This window comes from Heterodontus francisci, chromosome 2 (genome assembly GCF_036365525.1).
Source record: "Heterodontus francisci isolate sHetFra1 chromosome 2, sHetFra1.hap1, whole genome shotgun sequence".
Lineage (NCBI taxonomy): Eukaryota > Metazoa > Chordata > Chondrichthyes > Heterodontiformes > Heterodontidae > Heterodontus > Heterodontus francisci.
Genome location: NC_090372.1, coordinates 114,366,751 through 114,390,971, shown reverse-complemented (window position 1 = coordinate 114,390,971; position 24,221 = coordinate 114,366,751). Strand labels below are relative to the sequence as shown.

The window sequence follows — 24,221 nt, the reverse complement described above, 5'->3', positions numbered from 1 at the left end:
GTTGGTGTAATAACACAAGACATCTACTCACTTTACTACCGGTGACAGCTCGTCTGAGCTTTTTGGGCTATAAAATAACCAGGAAGTGTGCATAGTCACTTGAGACTTTTATACTACTGATCAAGTAACCAGATTCTTAAATTATCTGAAAAAATTTCCAAAAATTAAACACATTTGCTTTCAGCTACATCTGTCACATATCTTCAACATGGATAACTGCTTCTCTAGAAATCCTTCTATGACACTAAATCCCTGATATGCGTTTCTCTGCCAGTAAAAGAACCTGGAGACATACACTCTTTCATCCTCCCAGTCTCAAATTTGTGTTCTTCCTTTTCTTCTTCCCACCCGAGATGCTCTCCTTCCAGCTCTTCCTCACTTTTGCATTTCTCTTTTTTTCTGGCTACCTTGCTCTTGCTTACTTAGCTGAAATTCTCACATTTTTCTTACTTTTTTTATTCTGTCATGGGATATGAGTGTCGCTGGCAAGGCCAACATTTGTTGTCCATCCCTAATTTCCCTTGCGAAGGTGATGATGAGCCGCCTTCTTGAACCGCTGGAGTCCATCTGGGTGTAGGTATACTCACAGTGCCGTTAGGAAGGGAATTCCAGGTTTTTGACCCAGCAACAGTGAGGAACTGTGATATAGGTTCAAGTCAGGATGATGTATGACTTGGAGGGGAACTTGCAGGTAGTGATGTTTCCATACATCTGCTGCCCTTGTCCTTCTAGGTGGTAGAGGTCGCGGGTTTGCAAAGTGTTGCTGAAGGTGGCTTGGTGAGTTGCTGCACAGAATCTTGTATATAGTACGCACTGCTTCCACTGTGCGCCAATGGTGGAGGGAGAAAATGTTTCAGATGGTAGATGAGGTGCCGATCAAGTGAGCTGCTTTGTCTTGGACGGTGTCGAGCCTTGAGTGCTGTTACAGCTGCACTCATTCAGGCAAGTGGAGGTTATTCCAACTCCTGACTTGTGCCTTGTAGATGGTGGACAGGCTTTGGAGAGTCAGGAGGTAGAATTCCCTGCCTCTGACCTGCTCTTGTAGTTACAGTATTTATATGGCTGGTCCAGTTAAGTTCTGGTCAATAGTAACCCCCAGGATGTTGATGGTGGACGTTTCAGCAATGGTCATGCCGTTGAATGTCATGGGGAGATGGTTAGATTCTCTCTTGTTGGAAATGGTCATTGCCTGGCACTTGTGTGGTGCAAATATTACTTGCCACTTATCAGCCCAGGCCTGAATGTTGTCCAGGAGTTGCTGCACATGAACACGGACTGCTTCACTATTTGAGGAGTTTCAAATGGTACTTAACACTGTGAACATCAGCGAACATCCCCACTTCTGACCTTATGATGCAGGGAAAATCACTGATGAAGTAGGTGATAATGGTTGGGCCCAGACACTACCCTAAGGAACTCATGCAGCAACATCCTGGGGCTTAGGTGATTGGCCTCCAACAACCACAACCATCTTCCTTTGTACTCAGTTTGACTTCAACCAGTGCAGACATTACACTCCCCCCCACCCCCCCACCCCACCCCGATTCCCACTGACTTCAATTTTGTTAAGGCTCCTTGATGCCTCATTCGGTCAAATGGTGTCTTGATGTCAAGGGCAGTCACGCTCACCTGTGGAATTCAGCTCTTTTGTTCATGTTTGGACCAAGGCTGTAATGAAGTCTGGAGCCTAGTGGCCCTGGAAGAACCCAAACTGAGCAGCAGTGAACAGGTTATTGATAGCACTGACGACGATACCTTCCATCACTTTACTGATAATTGAGAGTAGTGTTACAGACAGGGGAGAAGTGGGGTGGTTGACTTCCACTTTACACCTCTCAACTGACCACAGATAATGTTTTAAAATGTGTTTTAGTCCCCGAGTGTTTTTAAGAGTCAAATAAATAGACAAAAGACAGGTTTTCTCATCAGTTAAAAAAGGATAAATGTTTATTTTTACACAATCACGGGAAAATGTTCATAGCCTCTCCTACAAACTTCACACCTATTATTTTGACCTTGGCTTCAGAGTCAGTCAGTCTGCGAAAGACTTTGTTAGCTCCATTCCTGCAGATATGAGTTGTTAGAATGGAATGGGCTGTTTTACATTTCAATGCTTTATCCCCAAAGTTAATTCAGATGTAGATAATATGTTTCATTTTCAGACAAATGTGCTTATTGACAGTATAGGAGGGGTCACCTGACCTCTACTCCATTTTGTCTGTGGCACAAATGTGTCCCTTTTCTTGTGGTTCAGTTCAACAGTTGACTTTTATTTCATAATTCTTCCAATTCATTTCATATTTCATCACTGTTCCCTCCGTCAGTGTGACAGTTGACTGATGGAGCGGTAATTGGCTGGATTGGATTTGTCCTGCTTTTTGTTGACAGGACATACCTGGGTGATTTTTCACATTGTTGGGTAGCTGCTAGCGCTGTAGCTGTATTGGAACAACTTGGCTAGGGGCGCAGCTAGTGCTAGAGCACAAGTTTTCAGTACTATCGCCGGGATGTTGTCAGGGCTCATAGCCTTTGCTGTATCCAGCACCTTCAGCTGGTTCTTGATATCACGTGGAGTGGAGTGAATTGAATTGGCTGAAAACTGGCATCTGTGATGATGGGGACCTCAGGAGGAGGCCGAGATGGATCATCCATTCGGGACCTTCTGGTTGAAGATGGCTGAAAATGCTTCAGCCTTATTTTTTGCACTGATGTGCTGGGCTCCCCCATCATTCAAGATGGGGGTGTTTGTGGAGCCTCCTCCTCCGGTTAGTTGTTTAATTCTCCATGACTGTTCACAACTGGATGTGGCAGGTCTGCAGAGCTTTGATCTCACCCATTGGTTGTGGGATCGCTTAGCTTTGTCTATCACACGCTATTTAACATGCATGTAGTCCTGTGTTGTAGGCTGGCATCTCATTTTTAGGTATGCCTGGTGCTGCTCCTGACCTGCTCTCTTGATCGAACCAGGGTTGATCCCCTAGCTTGATAGCAAAGGTAGAGTGAGGGATATACTGCGCCATAAAATTACAGATTGTGGTTGAAAATAATTCTGCTGCTACTGCTGGTTCACAATGCCTCATAGATGACTAGTTCTGAGCTGTCAAATCTGTTCTGAATCTATCCCATTTAGCACAATGGTAGTGGCACACAACACGATGGACAGTATCCTCAGTGTGAAGTCAGGTCTTTGTCTTCATAGAACTGTGCGGTGGTCATTCCTACCAATATACCGTCATGGACAGATGCATCTGCAACAGGTTGATCAGTGAGGGTAAGGTCAAGCAGGTTTTTCCCTCTTGTTGGTTCCCTCACCACCTGCCGCAGGCCTAATCTGGCAGCTATGTCCTTCAGGAATCTGCCAACTCGGTCAGTAGTGGTGCTACCCAGCCACTCATGGTGATGGGCATTGAAGTTCCCACCCAGAGTACATTTTGTGCCCTTCCAACCCTCAGTGCTTCTTCCAAGTGCTGTTCAACATGGAGGAGTACTGATTCATCAACTGAGGGAGTGCGGTTGGTGATAATCAGCAGATTTCCTTGCCCATGTTTGACCTGATGCCATGAGATCTCATGGAGTCTGGAGTCAAAGTTGAAGACTCCCAGGGCAACTCCCTCCTGATTGTATACCACTGTGCCAAACACCTGGTGGATCTGTCCTGCCAGAAGGACAGGACATACCCAGGAATGGTGATGGAGGTGTCTGGGACATTGGATTTGAGGTAAGATTTGGTGAAAATGAATATATTGCTGTTGCTTGATTAGTCTGTGCGACAGCTCTCCCAGTTTTGGTCCATGTCCCCAGATGTCCATGAGGAGGACTCTGCAGAGTTAACAGGGCAGGGTGTGTCGTTGTCATTTCCGGTGCCTAGGTAGTGGTTTGGTACAACTGAGTGCCTTGCTAGGCCATTTTAGAGGCCAGTTAAAAGTCAACCACATTGCTGTGGGTCTGGAGCCACATGTAGGCCAGACTGGGTAAGGATGGCAAATTTCCTTCCCTAAAGGCATTAGTCTCATCGCTAGTCTCACTATTTCAATTTATGCCTCTCTTGATCTGATTGTCGTTTAAGTGATTCCTGTTTCTGCCCTGCTCCCTTTTAAATTTTAAACGTTTTGAATGGCCTTCAGTGTAAATTCGCATCCTAGGGAACTGCTAGCAATTGTCTCCCTCAGATATTCTCTTGTTCTTGGCATTGCCTTTCCTCTGGACTGTTGCGTTTTGCAGTCCTTTGCTGGAAACCTGACTGAAAGAGTTTCACTTATTCCTGTTAATTCTCACTACAGGAAACAGAAAGATCAGAAATAACACACATCTCCCCCCTGCAGAGATTCACCAGCAGGTGTGCCATCCAAACTGGCTACACTTCTCCCAAGAGCATATTCTGAGCAGTCATTTCATGCCATGCCCATGTGAATAGAATCATCCTCACTGAAACAGACATGAATATTTGCCATCTGAGATGAGGTAACAAATTGCTGAATGTAACCAGTTTTGTGAAGCCTTCTTCCATGCCTGGCCGATTAAATCTCAAGTTCTCCTACTTCTCAGTGCTGTAGCCTGTGGCTTTTTAAGCCTGTGAGAATTCACTTTGTTTCTTTAAAACACAACACTATATATAATACCCAAATCTATTCTGTGGAAAAATAATCAAAATATCTTGAAATATAGCACCATTACATTCTGCCAGTACTCCATTCGTGATACAACACTCCCTTTTGGTGCCATTTACAGAATATTTTCAGATGCCACTGGCATCATCCCTGCCAGGGAGAGTTGGCTGTGCAGGCCAGAAAATGGAATCATGTCCCATTTTATCAGTTCCTTGCTGGACTTGGCAGCATGGTACGTTCTAGCTAGCCAGTTAGGCTTAATGACTGTCACATATTACCAAAAATTTTAGCTGCACCCAAAATATTCATGGTTTCCAAGTTTTCCTTTTAAGATGAGAGCTCATAAAAATGGTATGATGGTTCAACTGTTTTCTTTCTCATACACAATGTGACATTTTTTTAATGTAAAACCTCTCCAATGTCGTCGAAGGACACAGTATGACAAGCACTATAGCACTGTCAGCCAGGATACAGATAAAAATATTTTTGGGCAGCACTGACTCACAGCATGCTGCTAACAAGACTACAAATTGTCTTTCACTACAACTATTTAGCACTCCATTTGCATTATGTTCCATGACATCTCTGTCATTTCATCTCTCCCCCCTCCGTCCTATCACAGTCCTTCCTTCTTGTTCTTCTATCCCCTCCCCCCTTTCACTTGCTCAAAGACTGTTACATTTCTAACCCTTGCCAGTTCTGATGAAAGGTCACAGACCTGAAACGTGAACTCTGTTTCTCTCTACACAGATGCTGCCAGACCTGCTGAGTATTTCCAGCACTGTCTGTTCTCATTTCAGAGTTCCAGCATCCGCAGCATTTTGCTCTTATTACAATATTTCATCATTAGGTAGGTCTTTGTAGAACATTGATGCTAATGCCTGTGACAAGACCAATTATTCTTAAGCGCATTCAGTTGTATCAACCTTTGCAATCATCCACTTATTTTCTCCAGCCTAGTTTAGATGGAATTAACAAGGCATGACCATTTGTAATAATTTTAAAAAGGGCTCGTTATTCTTGCGCATGATGGTGATGGAATAATATAGCTCTCAAATTTCCTCATTACAGTCACTGACTCAGCTGCTTGGCAGTGAAGACGATTAGCCTGCATTTCAATTTTAAAGATGAACACCAGCCTGCTGTCCATCATTTACAAGCCAAGTTCTATCACAGACAGAGTACTCTCTACTACCTTTGATTCTTCTTTTTTAGGTTTGAATAGCTCATCCATTAAACAATAATGTCAATTTTGCTAATGCTCATCTTTCAGTGACAGTTAGTCATTCTGTAGAGAGTGCCAGCAAAATGTTCACTTTTGAGGACACCCAACATTATCGTTAAGACATAAACAGAATGCATCCTTGAATGACCTTCTGCAAGGATGTCCATTCATGATAGCATTTGTGCCATTGCGGGCAATTATAAATCTGATTCAATAGCTTCCTTTATTGTTAACTGCCCTGTTTACTTTGTGAAACTGATCTTTTAGGACATTTGCAGCTCCTCACTGACTCATTCTTTATTGCACAAAGTATATTTCTGAAATTCAATTTTAGAATAATTGTTTTCCTTATGAAAGAAAAAAAATCTTAAAAGACCCTCAACTTAAAAAGTGACAAGTAAACATTGCCTCAAAGATCTGAAATGCATGAACAAACAATAACCTCCCATTGCCCCAATAGTAGCCTCATCCTCCCCAGGTCTCACAGCCCATTAGATGAAGTCAAATTAGTGGAGGGAAATGGGTAGATGTAGTCAGTACTGTTAAGGTATTGAGCAAATATGGTGATCAAGAGAAGTTCTTATATGCGAGAATGCACAAGTGCTTCTTGCACTTGGTACTGAATTGTCCTTTGCATCCTGATAAGGCTGTGGTTGTTCCTCTTTCTGTCTGTTCTTCTTCCAGGACTTCCACGAGGCCTCTTTGTAAGGGAAAGTTTTGCAGCATGAAGCAATTATGATTCTCGAGATTATGGCAGGACTATATTGAAGGATACCTCTAGATCAATTCAGGCTCTTAAGTGTGCCAATTTTCTGCTCAATTCCTACTGATGAATAAATGGACCTCATTATATTGGTGCTCTGTAAATGGCCTGAGACATTTCACAGGTGTCTTCAAAGCTGACTGTAAGGAATAGTCTTCATATTGTAAATGTTGCAGAAGAATATAAGATCCCAGAATTAAAGGTAACTAGAAAACCAAGATAATACTTAATTGAGCTGTACAAAATCATGAGGGGCCTAGATAGAGTAGACAGGAAGGACTTGCTTCCCCTATCGGAGTGGTCAATTACCAGGGGGTGCAGATTTAAGGCGATTGGTAGAAGGATTTGAGGGGACATGAGGAAAAGCTTTTTCACCCAGAGGATGGTGGGTGTCTGTAATTCACTGCCAGGAACGGTGGTTGAGGCAGAAACACTCAATTCTTTTAAAAGGTAGCTGGACCTGAAGTGCTGTAACCTGCCAGACTCTGGACCAGGTGTAGGAAGGTGGGATTAGATTGGGCGGCTAGTTTTTTTTGGCTGGCACGGACACAACGGGCTGAACGGCCTCCTTCTGAGCCGCAATTTTTCTATGGTTCTGTAGTTCTATGTACAGCCTGGACAAAGGTGCAGTTTGTGGCTCACAGTGAGGTTACTGTCGTAGATGATTATTCACTCAGGTAAGTGGATAGCCATGGGTATTGTGAAAACAATACCGACAGGATGGACAGCTGTCTACCAGTGGCTAGATCAGTACATATTAAGAAAAGGTTAGAAGGGATACCGAAGGGTACAGGTGGAGACCTATGTAGGTTTAAATGGGATAGGGAGAAACAGAGGCCTTAAAAGCTACATAAATCAGGATTGGCTAAAAACTCAAATGATAGAGAATGCAGAACAATATTGTCTAGTACACTTCAATTTTTTCGGCAAAGGAGAATATTGAGGGGTGTTCACTGAAAGAATTGAGGTTAAATAATTGGCTAGCAGCATGGTGTGGGAAGAACAATGCTGTTACCAAAATAATTGGGAACACTCCAAAATAAAATGGAATGGTACAGGAGAGATGCAGTACACTTAAACCAAGTAGTGACAAAGATTTATGAGTGACATTGAGACAGCAAAACAAAACCATTTTAACTAGGCATGTGGGAGGAGAGGGATAGGAGGAAACAGGATCTCAGATGAGACTAGTCATAGGGCAGAAGACACTCAACGGATAGATAAAGACACAGATGCCCAGAGAGACACATGAGCCAGAAACTAGGAATAGGCCAACATGAGGGAACAAAATGAGGATGAAAATCTTTGAAAAGATGTATATGTATGAATGCTAGAAGCATTACAATAATTTGCATTTATATAGCCCCTTTAATATAGAGAAACATTCCAGGGCATTTCAAAGGATCAGACAAAAATGAGTGCTGTGACAAAGGAGGAGAGATTAGGAGGGCTGACCAAATTTTTGATTAGTGGTTGGGTTTTAAGAGGGCCACAAAGGAGAAGACTGAGGTACAGAAGTAGAGCAGTTTAGGGCGAGAGCAGCTTGCAGAGATAGGGAGGGGCAAGGCCATGAAGGGATTAAAACGCAGGATAATAATTTTAAATTTAAGGTATTAGGGAACCAAGAGCCAATGTAGGTCAGCAAGGACAGTGCTAATAGTATAAAGGATACAGCAGCAGAGTTTTAGATGGGAAGTTGGCCAAAAGAGCATTGAAACAGTCACGTCTGGTGGTGACAAAGGCAAAGGGGCGGAGAGGTGGGTGATGCTATGGAGGTGGAACTTAATGGTATTTATGATGAACGTTATATGAAATTGGAGAGATTGGAAACTTGATTTAGGACTGGATAGAACACCAAGGTTGTGAATAATCACGTTCAGCCTCAATATCTGGAGGGGGTAGGTGGAGGAAGGAGTGGAATCGGTGGCAAGAGTTTGGCGTTTGTGCGAGAAGCTGAAATTAATAGCTCGAGTCTTCCCAATATTTAACTGGAGGAAACTGCAGATCATCTAAGACTGGATATCAGATAAGCAGTCTAGCAACAGTGGCAGGGGAGGTGTCAAGAGAGTTGGTGGAGAGGTAGAACTTGATGGCAAGGGAAGCATGTTGATAAGGAAGAGGCCAGGGATATATTCAGGAGGTAACAGTGTGGGGACAGGAAGAGAAGCTTTTGCTGGAGATGCGCTGGCTACAACCGGACAGATAAAAGTGGAACTAAGGGGAGGTAATCCCACTGAGGAAAGGCATTGGAGGAGGATGGTTTAGTCAACTATATCAAAGGTTGTAGATAGGCAAGAAGCATGAGGAGGTATAATATGCCAGGGTTACAGAGGATGTCTTTAACAATCAAATAGTTACAAAGAAAAGTCATGATCAACATATATAATATATAAAATAACAGAAAATGCTGGAAAAACTCAGGTCTTGCAGCATCTGTGGAGACAGAAACAGAGTTAACATTTCAGATCTCTGACCTTTCAGCAGAACTGGGAAAAGTCTGAAATATAATAGGTTTTGAGCAAGTGAAAGGGGGGAATGATGGGAAGAAGAACAAAAGGAAAGGTCTGTGATAGGTTGGAGGGCAAGAGAAATTAAATCGCTAAAGGTTTCATGGTGCAAGGCCACAGGGAGCGGTAATGGGACAAGTAAAGAAATAAAAGATGTGTCTACACAAGGTATGAATAGCAGGATCCTGAATAATTGCCATCTGAACACAAAATAAAGGAAATAAGGGAGAAACAAGAGAAAAAAGCAAACCAGCAAAGAAACACGAAACAAAATGGGGGCAGTGATTATGATCGAAAATTGTTGAACTCAATGTGGCGTCCAGAAGGCTGTAAAGTGCCCAGTCGAACGATGAGGTGCTGTTCCTCAAGCTTACATTGAGCTCCATTGGAACACTGTAGCAAGCCAAGGACATAAAGGTCAGAGTGGGAGAAAGCTAGAGAATTAAAATGACAGGTGACTGGAAGCTCGGGGTCACACTTGTGGACTGAATGGAGGTGTTCTGCAAAGCAGTCAACAAGTCTGCATTTGGTCTCCCCAAGGTAGAGGAGTTACAATCAACATCCTCTATTCCGGTGACTTCAGTCATTTTTAAACTATTTTTATGGCAAGTACAAGTATGGAAACATAAGTAAGCTTGACAATGCAAGGAAGGTGAATTAAAAAAAAACAGCTGCATATTCAGGTGCTTTTAAACTTGCATTTATATTGCATTCAGTTCCAGGAGAGTGACATCCATATGGCACTATTCTGTTTTTTTACATTCAGATTATGGAGTCAGTCAGCTGTGGAACAGCTGGTAGCATTCTCACCTGAGTCAGAAGGTTGTAGGTTCAAGTCCCACTCCAGAGACCTGAGCACAAACATCTAATGCAGTACTAAGGGAATTCTGCACTATAGGAGGTGCCGTTTTTTGTATGAAAGGTTAACCTGAGGCCATCTGCTGTCTCAGGTGAGACATAAAAGATCTCATGGCACTGTTCCAAAGAAGAGCTGGGGAGTTATCCCTGGTGTCCTAGTCAATACTTAACCCTCAATAAATATCACAGAAACAGATTATCTGGTCATTATCACATTACTGTTGTGGGAGCTTGCTGTGCACAAATCTGCGGTCATGTCTCCTACATTACAACAGTGACTACACTTCAAAAAGTATTTCATTGGCTGTAAAGCGCTTTGGGATGTCCTGAGGTCATGAAAGGCACTATATAAATGCAAGTCTTATTTTAGATGCTGGGCTCCACTTTTGTATAGAGACCCACAGCAAACAAATGTGTGGACTAACTCAAAGCAGTTCTCTTATTGCAATGTTAGCAACTGGAATATGGTAGCACTGTCAATTGGTATCCAGTCGTTAACCAGGCCTGACAGGGCATTAAAGAGTGCCCAGTAATCTCGCTGTCATCGAGCAGCAACGTGATAGTGAAGAGTTTCAATAACTAAACTTTGCTCTACAGGTTTATTTATCAGTACAAGGAATAACAACTTGGCATAATTTTCGGATCTATTAAGCAGTGCAATATGAGGCAAAACTGGCAACATATCTGTAGCTTGGCAGAATATGCATAAAATGAAACCGAATTGAAATGTGTTCTGAGGGAGTCTGACACCAAACTGGTCCAGCAACACTTCTGTAACCATTGTGCAAAATCAGTAACCACACTGAATCAGTGTAATTCCAACCTATGATATGAAGCAGATGAGGAAGAAATAATTGAAAGTTTACCTTACTGCATCAATCACGTCTTTCTGAAAGTGCATTATTGAGGCTGGTATGTTTATGGTAGTGAGGCATTCTGCTCCCTTACAGTTCATATCCTGAAGTGGTCTGCCAAGCCTTACATAAACTAGGACCCCGACTGCTTCAGAATTTGCCATATTGTTGACCTGCAAAGAAACAGATAAAGATAAAAACTTTTATGTAAAAAATTACCTCAAATGTAATAATAAACATACAGATGAGTGATAAAGGCAAAATACTGCAGATGCTGAAAATCTGAAATATAAAGAAAAAATGCTGTGGAGCATCTGTGGAGAAAGAAACAGATTAATGTTTCAAATCTGTGACCTTTCATGTTACGGATGTTACAGATTTTAAGCAAGCACTGAGATGGGAGGGATGGAAGGAACAAAAGAGTAGGTCTGTAATAAGGTGGAAGGCTGGAGTGATTAAATAAACAGCAGCATCATTACCAGCACCTGCTGTCCAAAGAAATGGGAGCAGTGGTTATGATCTGAAATTGTTGAACTCCATATTGAGGCCGGAAAGTTGTAAATTGCCTAATCGAAAGATGAGATACTGTTTTTCGAGTTTACGTTGAGCTTCATTGGAACAGTGGAGGAGGCTGAGGACAGAAAGTTCAGAGTGGAATGGGACAGAGAAGCAAAATGACAAGCAACCGGAAGTTCAGAGCCACATTCACTGACTGAACGGACGTGTTCAGTCAAGCAATCAACCAATCTGCATTTTGTCTCCCTGATGTAGAGGAGACTGCACCAAGAGCAACAAATACACTATACTAAATTGAAATAACTTGTAGTAAATAGCTGTTTCACCTGCAAAGTGTGTTGGGGCTCTGGGATGAGGTGAAAGGGCAGGTGTTGCATTTCTTGCTCTTGTATGGGAAGGTGTATTAGGAAGGGGAGCAGGTGTTGGGGATGCTGGAAGAATGGACCAGGTTGCCACAAAGAGGGAGAAGAGGGGAGTATAAGATTTGTTTGGTGGTGGCAAGGCACTAGAGGTGGCGGAAATGAGGGATTGTCCATTCAATGTGGAGGCTGGTGGAGGTGAAAGGTGAGGACAAGCAAACTCTAACATGGTCCTAGGAGGGAGGGGAAGGGGTGAGGGCAGAAGTGTGGGAAATTGGACAGACATGTTCGAGGGCTCTGTCAACCAGGATGGAGGAAATCCTCAGCTGAGGAAAATGGAAGACATAGCAGAAGAACTGGTATGAAAGGTGGCATTGTCAGAACAGAACCGACATAGATGGAGAAACTGGGTGTATGGAATAGAATCTTTACAGGAAGCGGGCCTGGGAGGAAGTATATCTGTGAGAGTCAGTGGGCTTATAGCAAACATTGGTTGACAGTCTATCCCAAGAAATGAAGATAGAAGAGTCGAGGATGGGAACGGAAAGATCAAAGATGGACCATGTGAAAGCAAGGGAGGAATGGAAATTGGAAGCAAAGTTGATTAAATTTTCCAGTTGCGGGTGCAAGCAGGAAACAACACTGATGCAGTGTTTCACCTCCACCAGCCTCCAATTTACTGGAAAAAGGTGAAGGAGTGGACTGAACTAGGACTGGAATAAAGACTGTCCAACGTATCCCACGAAGAGGCAGGGATAGCCAGACCCATCCGGATTTCTACAACGACATGTTTATATGTAAGAAGTGAGTGGACTCAAAGGAGACGTTGTTCAATGTAATAACAAGTTCAGCCAGGCAAAGGAAGGTCGTGGTAATGGGGATTGGTTAATCCTCCATGGCAGCCCATCCTGGTGGAAGATATAGGTGTAGAGGGACTGGACATCCATGGTGAAAAGGAGACGGTTAGCACCAGGAAAGTGGAGATTGTTGCAGTGGCAGAGGCTGTCGAACAGTCACAGATGTAGGTGGGAAGAGACTGGACAAAAAGAGAAAAAAAGACAGCTGAAATAAGACGATATTAGTTCTGTGGGGCAAGAACAGGCTGAAACGATAGGTCTACGAGGGCAGTTCTGTTTGTGGATCTTGGAAACAGGTGGAAGCAGGCTGTGTGGGGTTGGGGTACTATGAGGTTGGTGGCCTTGGGGTGGGAATGGTGGAGGAAATTATATCTTTATAACCTTCAGGACTCAACATTGGTTTCAATAACTTCAGAGCATAACCACTGCTACCTGGTAATGGTTATGCTGATGGCATTAACTCCTCCAGACCCATCTTTTAGAGTCATAGAGCTGTACAGCATAGAAACAGACCCTTCGGCCCACCGCGTCCATGCCGACCATAATGCCTATTTATACTAATCCCACCTGCCTACATTAATTCCATATCCCTCTATGCCTTGCTGATTCACGTACCTGTCCAGATGCCTCTTAAATGTCGCTACTGTTCCTGCCTCCATCACCTCCTCAGGCAGCTCATTCCAGATACCCACTATTCTTTGTGAGAAAAATTTACCCCTTTGATCCACTTTAAACCTCCTCCCTCTCACCTTAAATCTATGCCCTCTAGTTTTAGTCACCCCTACCATGGGAAACAGACTCTGGCTATCTGACCCTGTCTATGCCTCTCATAATTTTATATGCCTCTATCATGTCCCCTCTCAGCCTCCTTCGCTCCAGGGAAAACAGACCCAGCTTATCCAATCTCTCTTTATAACTCAAGCCCTCCAAACCAGGCAACATCCTTGTGAATCTTTTCTGCACCCTCTCTCGCTTAATCACATCTTTCCTGTAGTGTGGCGACCAGAACTGCACACAGTACTCCAAATGCAACATAACCAATGTTATGTACAACTGTAACATGACGTCCCAACTCTTGTACTCAATGCCTCGGCCAATGAAGGCAAGCATGCCATACGCCTTCTTCACCACCCTTTATACCTGTGTTGCCACTTTCAGGGAACTATGTACTTGCAACCCAAGATCTCTCTGCTCAACAACACTCCCCAGGGCCCTGCCTTTCACTGTATATGTCCTGCCCTGATTTAACTTCCCAAAATGCATCACTTCGCACTTGTCTGCGTGAAGCTCCATTCACCAATCCCTTGCCCACTTTCCCAGTTGAGCTATATTCTGCTGTAATCTTAGACAACCTTCTTCACTGTCCACTATACCACCAATTTTGGTGTCATCTGCAAACTTACTAATCATGCCCCTTACATTCACATCCAAGTCATTAATATATATGACAAACAACAGAGGGCCCAGCACTGATCCCTGCAGCACACCACTGGTCACCGGCCTCCAATCTGAAAAACAACCCTCCACTACCACCCTCTGCCTCCTATCACCAAGACAATTTTGTATCCAATTTGCTAGCTCACCCTGGATCCCATGTGTTCGAACCTTCTGGACCAGCCTACCATGTGGGACCTTGTCAATGGCCTTGTTAAAGTCCATGTAGACAACGTCCATCGCCCTGCCCTCGCCAATCCTCTTGGTCACCTCCTCGAAAAACTCAATCAAATTTGTCAGACATGATTTCCCACGCACAAAGCCATGCTGACTATCCCTAATCAGACCATGCCTTTCCAAATGCATATAAATCCTGTCTCTCAGAATCCCTTCCAATAACTTTCCCACCACTGATGTAAGGCTCACCGGCCTGTAGTTCCCTGTCTTATCCTTGCTGCCCCTCTTAAATAAAGGTACAACATTAGCTATCCTCCAGTCTTCCGGTACCTCACCCGTGGCTAACGATGATACAAAAACCTCTGCCAGGGCCCCCAGCAATCTCCTCCCTTGCTTCCCATAGCATCCTAGGATACACCTGGTCAGGCCCTGGGGATTTATCCACATTAATGTGCTTCAAAAGCTCCAACACCCACTCCTTTGTAATGTTGATATGCTCCAGGATACCACTGTTCCCTCCCTTGAACTCACTAGCTTCCATGACCTTCTCCACGGTAAATACAGACAAGTAATCCAACCTCACCCATTTCCCGTGGCTCCACACATAGATTACCACACTGATCCTTAAGGGGATCTACTCTCTCCCTAGCTACCCTTTTACTCTTAATATACTTATAGAATCTTTTAGGATTCTCCTTTATCTTATCCTTTACATGTCCCATTTCTAACCCCTTTTGCCTTGCACCATCATTCCTTTTGCCATTTAATCTGTCCTGTCCTCTATCCTATCAAATACTTTCCCTTTTGTTCTTCTCTCCCCTCCTCACCCCGCTCTACCGTTTTCCCTATCTCTGTATTTGTTTAAAACCTGTTACATCTCTAACTTCTTCTAGCTCTGACAAAAGGTTACCGAGCTGAAAGGTTGAAAGAATTTTAACCTGGAGGAGTGCGTGGGTTTGGATGCAGAAGGGGGTTAAATTGGGCAAAAATGTGAGCACATCAAAAAAGCCGGCTCTAACATGCCAACTTCCATGTTTAACTGGTGTACGTTAGGCTGGTTGCGTGCAACCCCCTCAGGACAGGCAGATCACTTATTAACATACGATAATCGCTCAACTGGAGCAATATTTCAACACAGCTTTAAATTTGACGTCACACCCATGGGTTTCCCAGGTTTCCTGAAACTGACCAGTGAATGTAAGGACTGAACACAATGTTAATTGAGAAGGCTGATTAAGATTATGAATATACTCCAATGAGTACTCAGTACTCACAGCTGCTTTCTTACCAGCTAGTGAAAAAGGGTTTGTTCATAGTACTTTTGCTGAGAGTTCACTTTCTACACTTAGAGTTTTCTGAATCATATCAGGATAGGTAATGCCTTGGCTGCCTTAGACTGGACCTCACACCAGGAGTACCAACAGCAGCAGTCTGCTATTAAGAGACATGCAGCTCGACAGCAGAGAAGGGAGCAGCTCACAGGAGGCACTACTCACGATATAGGATATGCAGGCAGAGGCTGTGGTTTTCATCTGGTGCTTCAGAAGGATCTGGTTATCGCGCCAGGTGGTGATAGACATCTGCAGCCTTCTTGAAGAAGACCTGCTCCCTGTTGAATCTGGTGGCCACACATTACCAGTGGATGTCAAAGTGACCATTGCCCTCAACTTTTTTTTAAAAATTAGTTTGTGGAATGCAGGCACTGCTGGCTAGGCCAGCATTTTACTGCCCATCCCTAATTGCCCTTGAACTGAGTGGCTTGCTAGGTCATTTCAGAGGGCAGTTCAGAGTCAACCACATTGCTGTGGGTCTGGATTCACATGTAGGCCAAACCAGCTAAAGACAGCAGATCTCCTTCCCTAAAGGACATTGGACATTCTGCCGCCAGATCCTTCCAAGCCTCTGCCAGAGACATATCCAGGATCTCCCGGTCAGTGGTCCACAAATGCAGAAGAAAGGTGACTGATGGGTTGCTTGTCAGGGTTGGCAATATGTCAGTTTTGCCTGCAATGACATCAGTCAGAACGAGCAGCGCTTGGGTTTGTGTCTTTGGCTGGCTTCCCACAAGTGCAGGGAATCAGACTGCACACGTGTGACAACTCATGCACCCCCAAACTAACCAGAAGTATTCATGAACTATAAGGGCTTCCACTCCATCAATGTGCAGCTGGTATGCAATCACAGAAAGACATTTCCACAGGTGCATGCCAGATTCTGAGGCAACTGTCACGATGGTTTCATCCTAAGGCAGTCCAATATCCATGACATCTTCAGACCTGGAGGCAGACTTAAGGGGTGGTTGCTAGGAGACAAGGACTTCAAACTTGGTTGATGACATTCATCAGAAACCTGATCAATGAAGCCCAACAGCACCACAATGAATGTCGCAGGACCACCAGATGTGTGAGCAAACAAACTATCAGCATGCTGAAGATGCAGTTCAGGTGCCTATACAGATCTTGAGGTGCCCTTCAGTAGGCACCAGCCAGGATTTCCAGAGTGGTTGCGCTGTGTGCTGTTTGCACAACATTGCGTGGCAACTTAGTTTGGACCTGCAGCAGGAACAAGGTGCACAGTGTGGATTATCTACAGATGATTCAGAGAAGGAGGTCAGTGAGGAGGGCAATGCAGCACCAGCTGCTCACATCGCTACCCACCTTCACGCAGGTTGCATCAGTGGACCAATATCAGAACCATATGCAATGACCATTCATCCCACCCCATCTCTCTCCCCGCCCCCCCCCCCCACTCCCTAATAAATGCCACTGACACAAACAAGTACTGCAAACAAACAACCAACACTTGCACAACCCCCATTGGTCTCCATCAATTGTTGTCTTCATATTCATCATCAAGCAACTTAAAAGGTGACGTGCCTCCCAGCAGCCAAGAATGGGCAAGATAGGAAAGTAATGCAAACTAATAAAATTTATGTGATTCTACTAAAGAGCGCACAAAATTTCACAACATAACACTGTCTCACATACCCACGTGCAACTACAAAGCTTTACTCTACCTTTACACAGTGGCACAGTGGTTAGCACTGCAGCCTCACAGCTCCAGCAACCCGGGTTCAATTCTGGGTACTGCCTGTGTGGAGTTTGCAAGTTCTCCCTGTGTCTGCGTGGGTTTTCTCCGGGTGCTCCGGTTTCCTCCCACAAGCCAAAAGACTTGCAGGTTGGTAGGTAAATTGGCCATTATAAATTGCCCCTAGTATAGGTAGGTGGTAGGGAAATATAGGGACAGATGGGGATGTGGTAGGAATATGGGATTAGTGTAGGATTAGTATAAATGGGTGGTTGATGGTCGGCACAGATTCGGTGGGCCGAAGGGCCTGCTTCAGTGCTGTATCTCTAAAACTAAAAACTAAAGCTAAAACTTCTACATGGTAGAACGCCTGTGGCTTCAGCAGAAATAGAGGCAGGCTGTTCAGATTCTGCTCTGACTGCTGAGATGCTCTTGCTGACGACATCTGGGTTTTGGAGCCCATGAGGGCCCTACCAAAGACCGCTCCACCTGCATCTATGCAGGGGCAGACTCAGTTATCAGAAGGCAAGACAGTATATGGGCTACGGACAGAGGTGGGCTATGGATGAGAAGCAGAAGCGTTTTGAGTGAAGTCTCCACTTCCATGACCTCTTTCACTATCAACCCTCTCAAAGGCCAGCTGCACCTCAACCACACTGCTGGAGGACTCTTTGGTGCAGATCAGCACAGCGCTATAAGGCCAAGGTAAAGACATCTGTCACCCTGTTTAATGCAGCAGATATGTCGGGATCCAAAGTCTGCGTGGCCATGGTCAAGGCGTGAATGGAGTCATTTGACTGTCATATTTGATGTTCCATGAAGTTGATTACTCCATCGATGCAAGAAGACATCATCACAATGCCCTGCAATATCAATCCACTCATGCTTGATGCCTGCTCCTCCATTTCCTCTTGTAATCATGGTCCGAGTGCCATAAAGGCCTATCAACGCATCACACATTCTCTGCTGCAGCACAATGATTCTCCTCTTCAACAGCCCTGGGGTACAGCATCTGTGTACAGCTAAGTAGAGCCTGAAGAGGGCTGTGCCCTCCGACACAGACGGTCCACAGCTGTCTCTGCCACCACCAACTTGTCTTTTGAAGTGTGAATCACCAGATGAAAACTCAACTGGTCCCACTGAAGTGCAAGTGTCTGAGCAGGTGCATGGTGAGCATATGTTCTATGACTGTGCACCCTCAAAAGGAATCAACTCCTCTGAGGATTCGTCATCCAGGAGGTACATGGACTCCTGCTGCATGCATGAAGACCCTGGTGGAGAGAAAAGATATGAATAATACTGGCAAGTATGTTGCAACTTCGCAATATGAAGATGATCATATTTTACCCGCTGTTAAAATCAAGGCAAAATGACTGAGCTTTGTAATGACATGTGGGCCACTGATATTTAATTGTATCACCAGTTAACTGGGTGGTTCCGATCTCCAATGGCCATGGACACCAAATGATCTCCAGTGCTCCCTCCTCTGGAGTTGTTAGTTGTGAAATTTGTGGAGGGCCATCTCCAGTTTTCTTCCTCTCCTAGAGTTATGTGTTCCCTTCTTCTGCAACGGGAGGAAACAGCACACCTGTGAGTGAGTGTAATGACACGTTCACCCGATGGATACTATGCATTTGGTGAGGGTGACTATTAGGGAGTGGCATAAAATTGCATAAGGGTAAGGGTGATGGGTAGTGGTGGATGGATAGATGTGAGGAAGGACACAGAAAGAGAAGGACGGGTAAACTTGCAAGGTAAGGAGATGAGGAGTGATGTGATGGAGAAGTCTTAGCAAAGCAGAGTGTGGGGGTGGGGCGATGTGCATAGCAGGATGTAGTTGAATGCGCAATCATACTCATCTTTCCTATCTTCCTGCACTGAATAAAGGCACCTGGCAGAATGGTCCTGCTGCCGGACTCCTGGGCCACTTCCAGCCATGCCTTCTTTGTGGCAGAAGCAGGTTTCTTTCTCCCATTGATGGGTAAGAGTATCTTTCTCTGGCTCCTCCAAGACCCCAGCAGTACATCAAGGGAAGTGCTGTTGAAGTGGGGCGCAGCCTTTGAGCATCCTGAATCTATATCACACCTTGTCTTCTCTTGCTTCCAACTCCCAATTGCTCCAAATTCCATCTTTGGCCTTTAAATACTGCAGTTGAGATTGTGTCATGCGGGTCCTCATGGCAATCAATGCCAAATCCAGAAGTAAAATCATAACAACAATGAAATGCCACTGACATACTTGCAGGTTTCCCCTGTGATATCAGATACCCCCCTCACAAAGTGCCTCCGAGTTAATATTGGGGCCATTAACTCTCTTTCTCTCTCACAGATGCTGCCTGACCGGATGGGTATTTCCACCTTTTTCTATTTTTATTTCAGACTTTCTGCATCTGCCGTATTTTGCTTTTATTTTAGAGAGAAAGGTTGGATTAAGAAATGGAATGGAAAAATAAGAAAAATATTAAAATTTGACATTTTTTAAATACCTAACAGTTCACAACCTGAAGGAATGAGACTCAACACTTAGAATTGTTCATTTTCTTAGCAAGGGATGTTTATTGGTAGCAATTAACAATTATATTGCTAAAAGGGTACCAAGCTGTTAATTACTAGACTTCAATTTTCGATTTGCAAGTATATTGGGTGGACGGTGAGTCGGGCTTCAACTCTCCCCCTCGATACATTTGGAAGGGCGGCCCAATTATCTTTTGTGGTCAGGTCTCATTATCATAAAATTGGTGAATTCCCAGCCCCAATCACATTCTTGCCATTTGAAAGGACAAGAAATCTGGCAGTCTGGCAGATCTTAATGGGCCTTTAAAAGGAAGAGGCAAAAGTTTCAGGAGCAAAAGGGGACAACAGTTTATGGTGCAACTACAATAAAAATGAGCTGAGAATCCCTTTAAATATTGCTGGACTTAAAACATCTATTTGGGTGGTCAGTAGAGGCAAAAATAGTACCACTGTCCTAACTGCATCACTTAACACTGACAATGACAGGATCAGGTCAGCTGCCCGTTTTGCATCCAACCCGATTTTACTTTTCATTGATTTCAATGGGAAGTAAAATGGGTGGAATGTAGAATGGCCAGACACTCTGCTGCTGTTCATTTTATGCACCAATTACAGCTGAAAGTTCTCACACAAAGAGGAAAAGAAACTTCTAACTCGAAAGCATGAGGTTATTGAAGTCCTGGCCATTATTTATCCCTCAAACCAAGATCGCTAAAACTGATTAGCTCGTCATTAGCGCATTGTTATTTACAGGACCTTGCTGTGCACAAATTGGCTGCCAGGTTTCCTACATCACAACAGTGACTACATTTCAAAAGATACTTCATTGGCTGTCAAGCTCTTTGGGACATCCTGAGGTTGTGAAAGGTGCAATATAAATGCAAGTCTTTCTTTGATTTAAAAACAGATGACACTTTTTCAAAACAAGACTACACGGCGCAAAGGAAGATGGTTGAGGTTATTGGAGGTCAATCATCTCAGCTCCAAGACATCGCTGCAGGAGTACCTCAGGGTAGTCTCCAAGGCCCAACCATCTTCAGCTGCTTCATTAATGACCTTCCAGCCATCATAAGGTCAGAAATGGGATGTTTGCTGATGATTGCACAATGTTCAGCACCATTCGCGACTCCTCAGATACTGAAGCAGCCCGTGCAGAAACGCAGCAAGACCTGGACAATATCCAGGCTTGGGCTGATAAGTGGCAAGTAATATTTGAGCCAGGCAATGACTATCTCAAACAAGACAGAATCTAACTATCTGCCCTTGACATTCAGTGGCATTGCGATCACTGAATCCCCCACGATCAACATCCTGGGGGTTACCACTGACCAGAATCTGAACTGGAGTGGCCATGTAAATACTGTGGCGACAAGAACAGGTCAGAGGCTAGGAATCCTATGTTGAGTAACTCACCTCCTGACTCCCCAAAGCCTATCCACCATCTACAGGGCACAAGTCAGAAGTGTGATGGAATACTCTCCACTTGCCTGGATGTGTGCAGCTCCAACAACACTCAGGAAGCTCGACACCATCAAAGACAAAGCAACCTGCTTGATTGGCACCCAATCCACAAACATTCACTCCCTCCACCACTGGCGCACAGTGGCAGCAGAGTGTACCATCTACAAGATGCACTGCAGCAACGCACCACGCCTCCTTCGACAGCACCTTCCAAACCCATGACCTGTACCACCTAGAAAGACAAGGGCAGCAGATGCATGGGAACACCACCACCTGCAAGTTCCCCTCCAAGCCACACACCATCCTGACTTGGAACTATATCGCGGTTCCTTCACTGTCACTGTGTCACAATCCTGGAACTCCCTTCCTAAAGCACTGTGAGTGTACCTCCCCTACATGGACAGCAGCGGTTCAAGGCGGCGGCTCACAACCACCTTCTGAAGGGCAATTAGGGATGGGCAATAAATGCTGGCAGAGCCAGCGATGCCCACATCCCACGAATGAATAAAATAAAGTACAAATATAACTACCGAGGCCAAGTTTGAAAATTATACTTAAGTTGCCTATAGTCACTCCTGTCAGATCATATTTATATTAGCCTCATAATTAATTTTAAAGGCAAGTCTCATAAAAATGGCAATGCTTGCTGCATATTAGTTCTAAACATTTCCTTTTGTAATGATGAAGTCCTGATCTTCAACAACAATATCAAGTGGGTTTTCAAAATCTGTGCAACAGAAATCTTCCATCAGCCCTGAAAATCCAACACCAGGAGAAAAAGGAGATAGATATAAGAGGTGGTGCAGACTTTTTGTTGTAAAGATACATAAATTCAACAAAAAAGGAATATATTGTCTCGATTACAGAAGACTAGATCCTAATCCATGTTCAAAATGTGTATACCCATCCATCAAACTGAACTGAACATTTCTAATCTTTTTAAGATAACTATATTTTTATCACAAACACAAAGAACAAACTAAGTCAACCTGAAAGCAATCAGACCAGTCTTAATCTCTGCAAGACAAAACAAAAACCCAAAACAAATGAAAATCCAATACCAAGAAAGGTCACAGACCTTAAACATTAACTCTGTTTCTCTTCCCACAGATGCTGCCAGACCTGCTGAGTATTTCCAGCATTTTCTGTTTTTATTACCAGGAAATACTTAGGATCATAGAATGGTTACAGCACAGGAGGCGGCATTCAGCCTGTCATATCTGTGCCGGCTCTCTCTAAGTGCAGCTCAGCTAGTCTTCCCCGCAACTGCCTTTTCTCCGTAGCTCTGCAATTTGTTTCTCCAGATAATTATCCAATTCCCTTTTGAAAGCCACGATTGAATCTGCTTCCACCACACTCTCAGGCAGTACACTCCAGATCCTAACCACTCGTTGCATGAAAAAGTTTTTCCTCATGTTGCCTTTGGTTCTTTTGTCATTCACATTAAATCAGTGTCCTCTGGTTCTTGATCCATCCACCAATGGGAACAGTTTCTCTCCATCTACTCTGTCCAGACCCCTCATGATGTTGAACACCTCTATCAGATCTCCTCTCAACCTGCCATTCTCGAAGGAGAACAGCCCCAGCTTCTCCATCTAGCCACATAACTGAAGTCCCTCATCCCTGGAACCATTCTAGGAAACCTTTTCTGCATCCTCTCTAAAGCCTTCACATCGTTCCTAAAGTGTGGTGCCCAGAAACAGAAACAATACTCCAGTTGAGGCCAAACCAGTGTTTTATAAAGTTTCACCATAACTTACTTGCATACTCTATGCCTCTATTTATAAAGCCCAGGATCCCATATGCCTTGTTAACCACTTTCTAAACCTGCCCTGCCACCTTCAATGATTTGTGCACATATACCCACCCCCCACCCCCCCATGTCCCTCTGCTCCTGTGGAATTGTATCTTCTATTTTGTATCGTCTCTCCTCATTCTTCCTACCAAAATGTATCACTTCACGCTTCTCTGCATTAAATCCCATCTGCCACATGTCTGTCGATTCCACCAGCCTCTCTATGTCCTCTTGAAGTCAAGCACTATCCTCCTCAAAGTTCACAATACTTCCAAGTTTTGGGTCATCTGCAAATTTTGAAATTGTGCCCTGCACACCCAAATCTAGGTCAGTAATATGGATCAAGAAAAGCAGTGGTCCTAATACTGACACTGGGGAACTCCACTATTTACCTTCCTCCAGTTCGCACTCTCTTGCTTATATTATCAAGCTAACATCTGTCATATGCACCCTTCTTTCAGCTTCATCTTTCTATCTTTTTCATCATTCTAGGAGCTCTGGGTTTGCTAGTCCTACCATTCCTCCTCGTGGGAATGTACCTCGACTGTATCCAAACTATTTCTTCTTCAAAGGCAGCCCATTGTTCCATTACAGTTTTGCCTGGCAATCTTTGATTCCAACTTACTTGGGCCAGATCCATTCTCACCCCATTGTAATTGGCCCAATTAATTATTTTTACACTGGATTGCTCTTTGTCCTTTTCCATTGTATCATAAGGTTTATGTTAGCTTTGATCACTGTCCCCTAAATGTTCCCCTACTGACACTTGATCCATTTGACCTACCTCATTCCCCAGAACCAGATCCAGCAATGCCTCCTTCCTCATTGGGCTGGAAACATACTGGTCTTGAAAATTCTCCTGAACATGCTTCAGAAACTGTTCCCCCTCTTTCCCCTAGTTCTGCATGATGTATACCTGTTCTGCATGGTATACACAAAGCTATATAGACTAATGTATTCAATGGTCTGTACTCAGTTTGCCATTTTCAGCTGAGCAGTGGAACGGCCACATAAACAACAAAAACAACTTGCATTTAAACAACACCTTTACCATAGTAAGACATCCCAAAGTACTTCATAGGAGCATAATCAAACAAAATATGACACTGAGACACATAAAGAGATATTAGGACAGTGACCAAAAGCTTAGTCAAATAGGTAGGCTTTCAGGAGCATCCTAATGGAGGAGGAAGAGAGAAGGAGAGACTTAGTGAGGGAATTCTAGCACTCACTGCGCCAGCGCTGGGCAAGGAAGTGGGGACGGGACA

General features: G+C 44.1%; 1 protein-coding gene across 2 annotated transcripts in view; it reads right to left on the bottom strand.

The window, feature by feature from the left end:
• The window catches only part of si:dkey-256h2.1 (uncharacterized protein LOC337520 homolog), a 314,605-nt gene that overhangs the window by 246,636 nt on the left and 43,748 nt on the right, over positions 1-24,221 (bottom strand). For both annotated transcript variants that reach the window (XM_068009788.1, XM_068009780.1), the window contains exon 4: positions 10,827-10,987. In XM_068009788.1, coding sequence (XP_067865889.1) covers positions 10,827-10,987 — 161 coding nt within the window. The remainder of the gene's footprint in view (positions 1-10,826; positions 10,988-24,221) is intronic.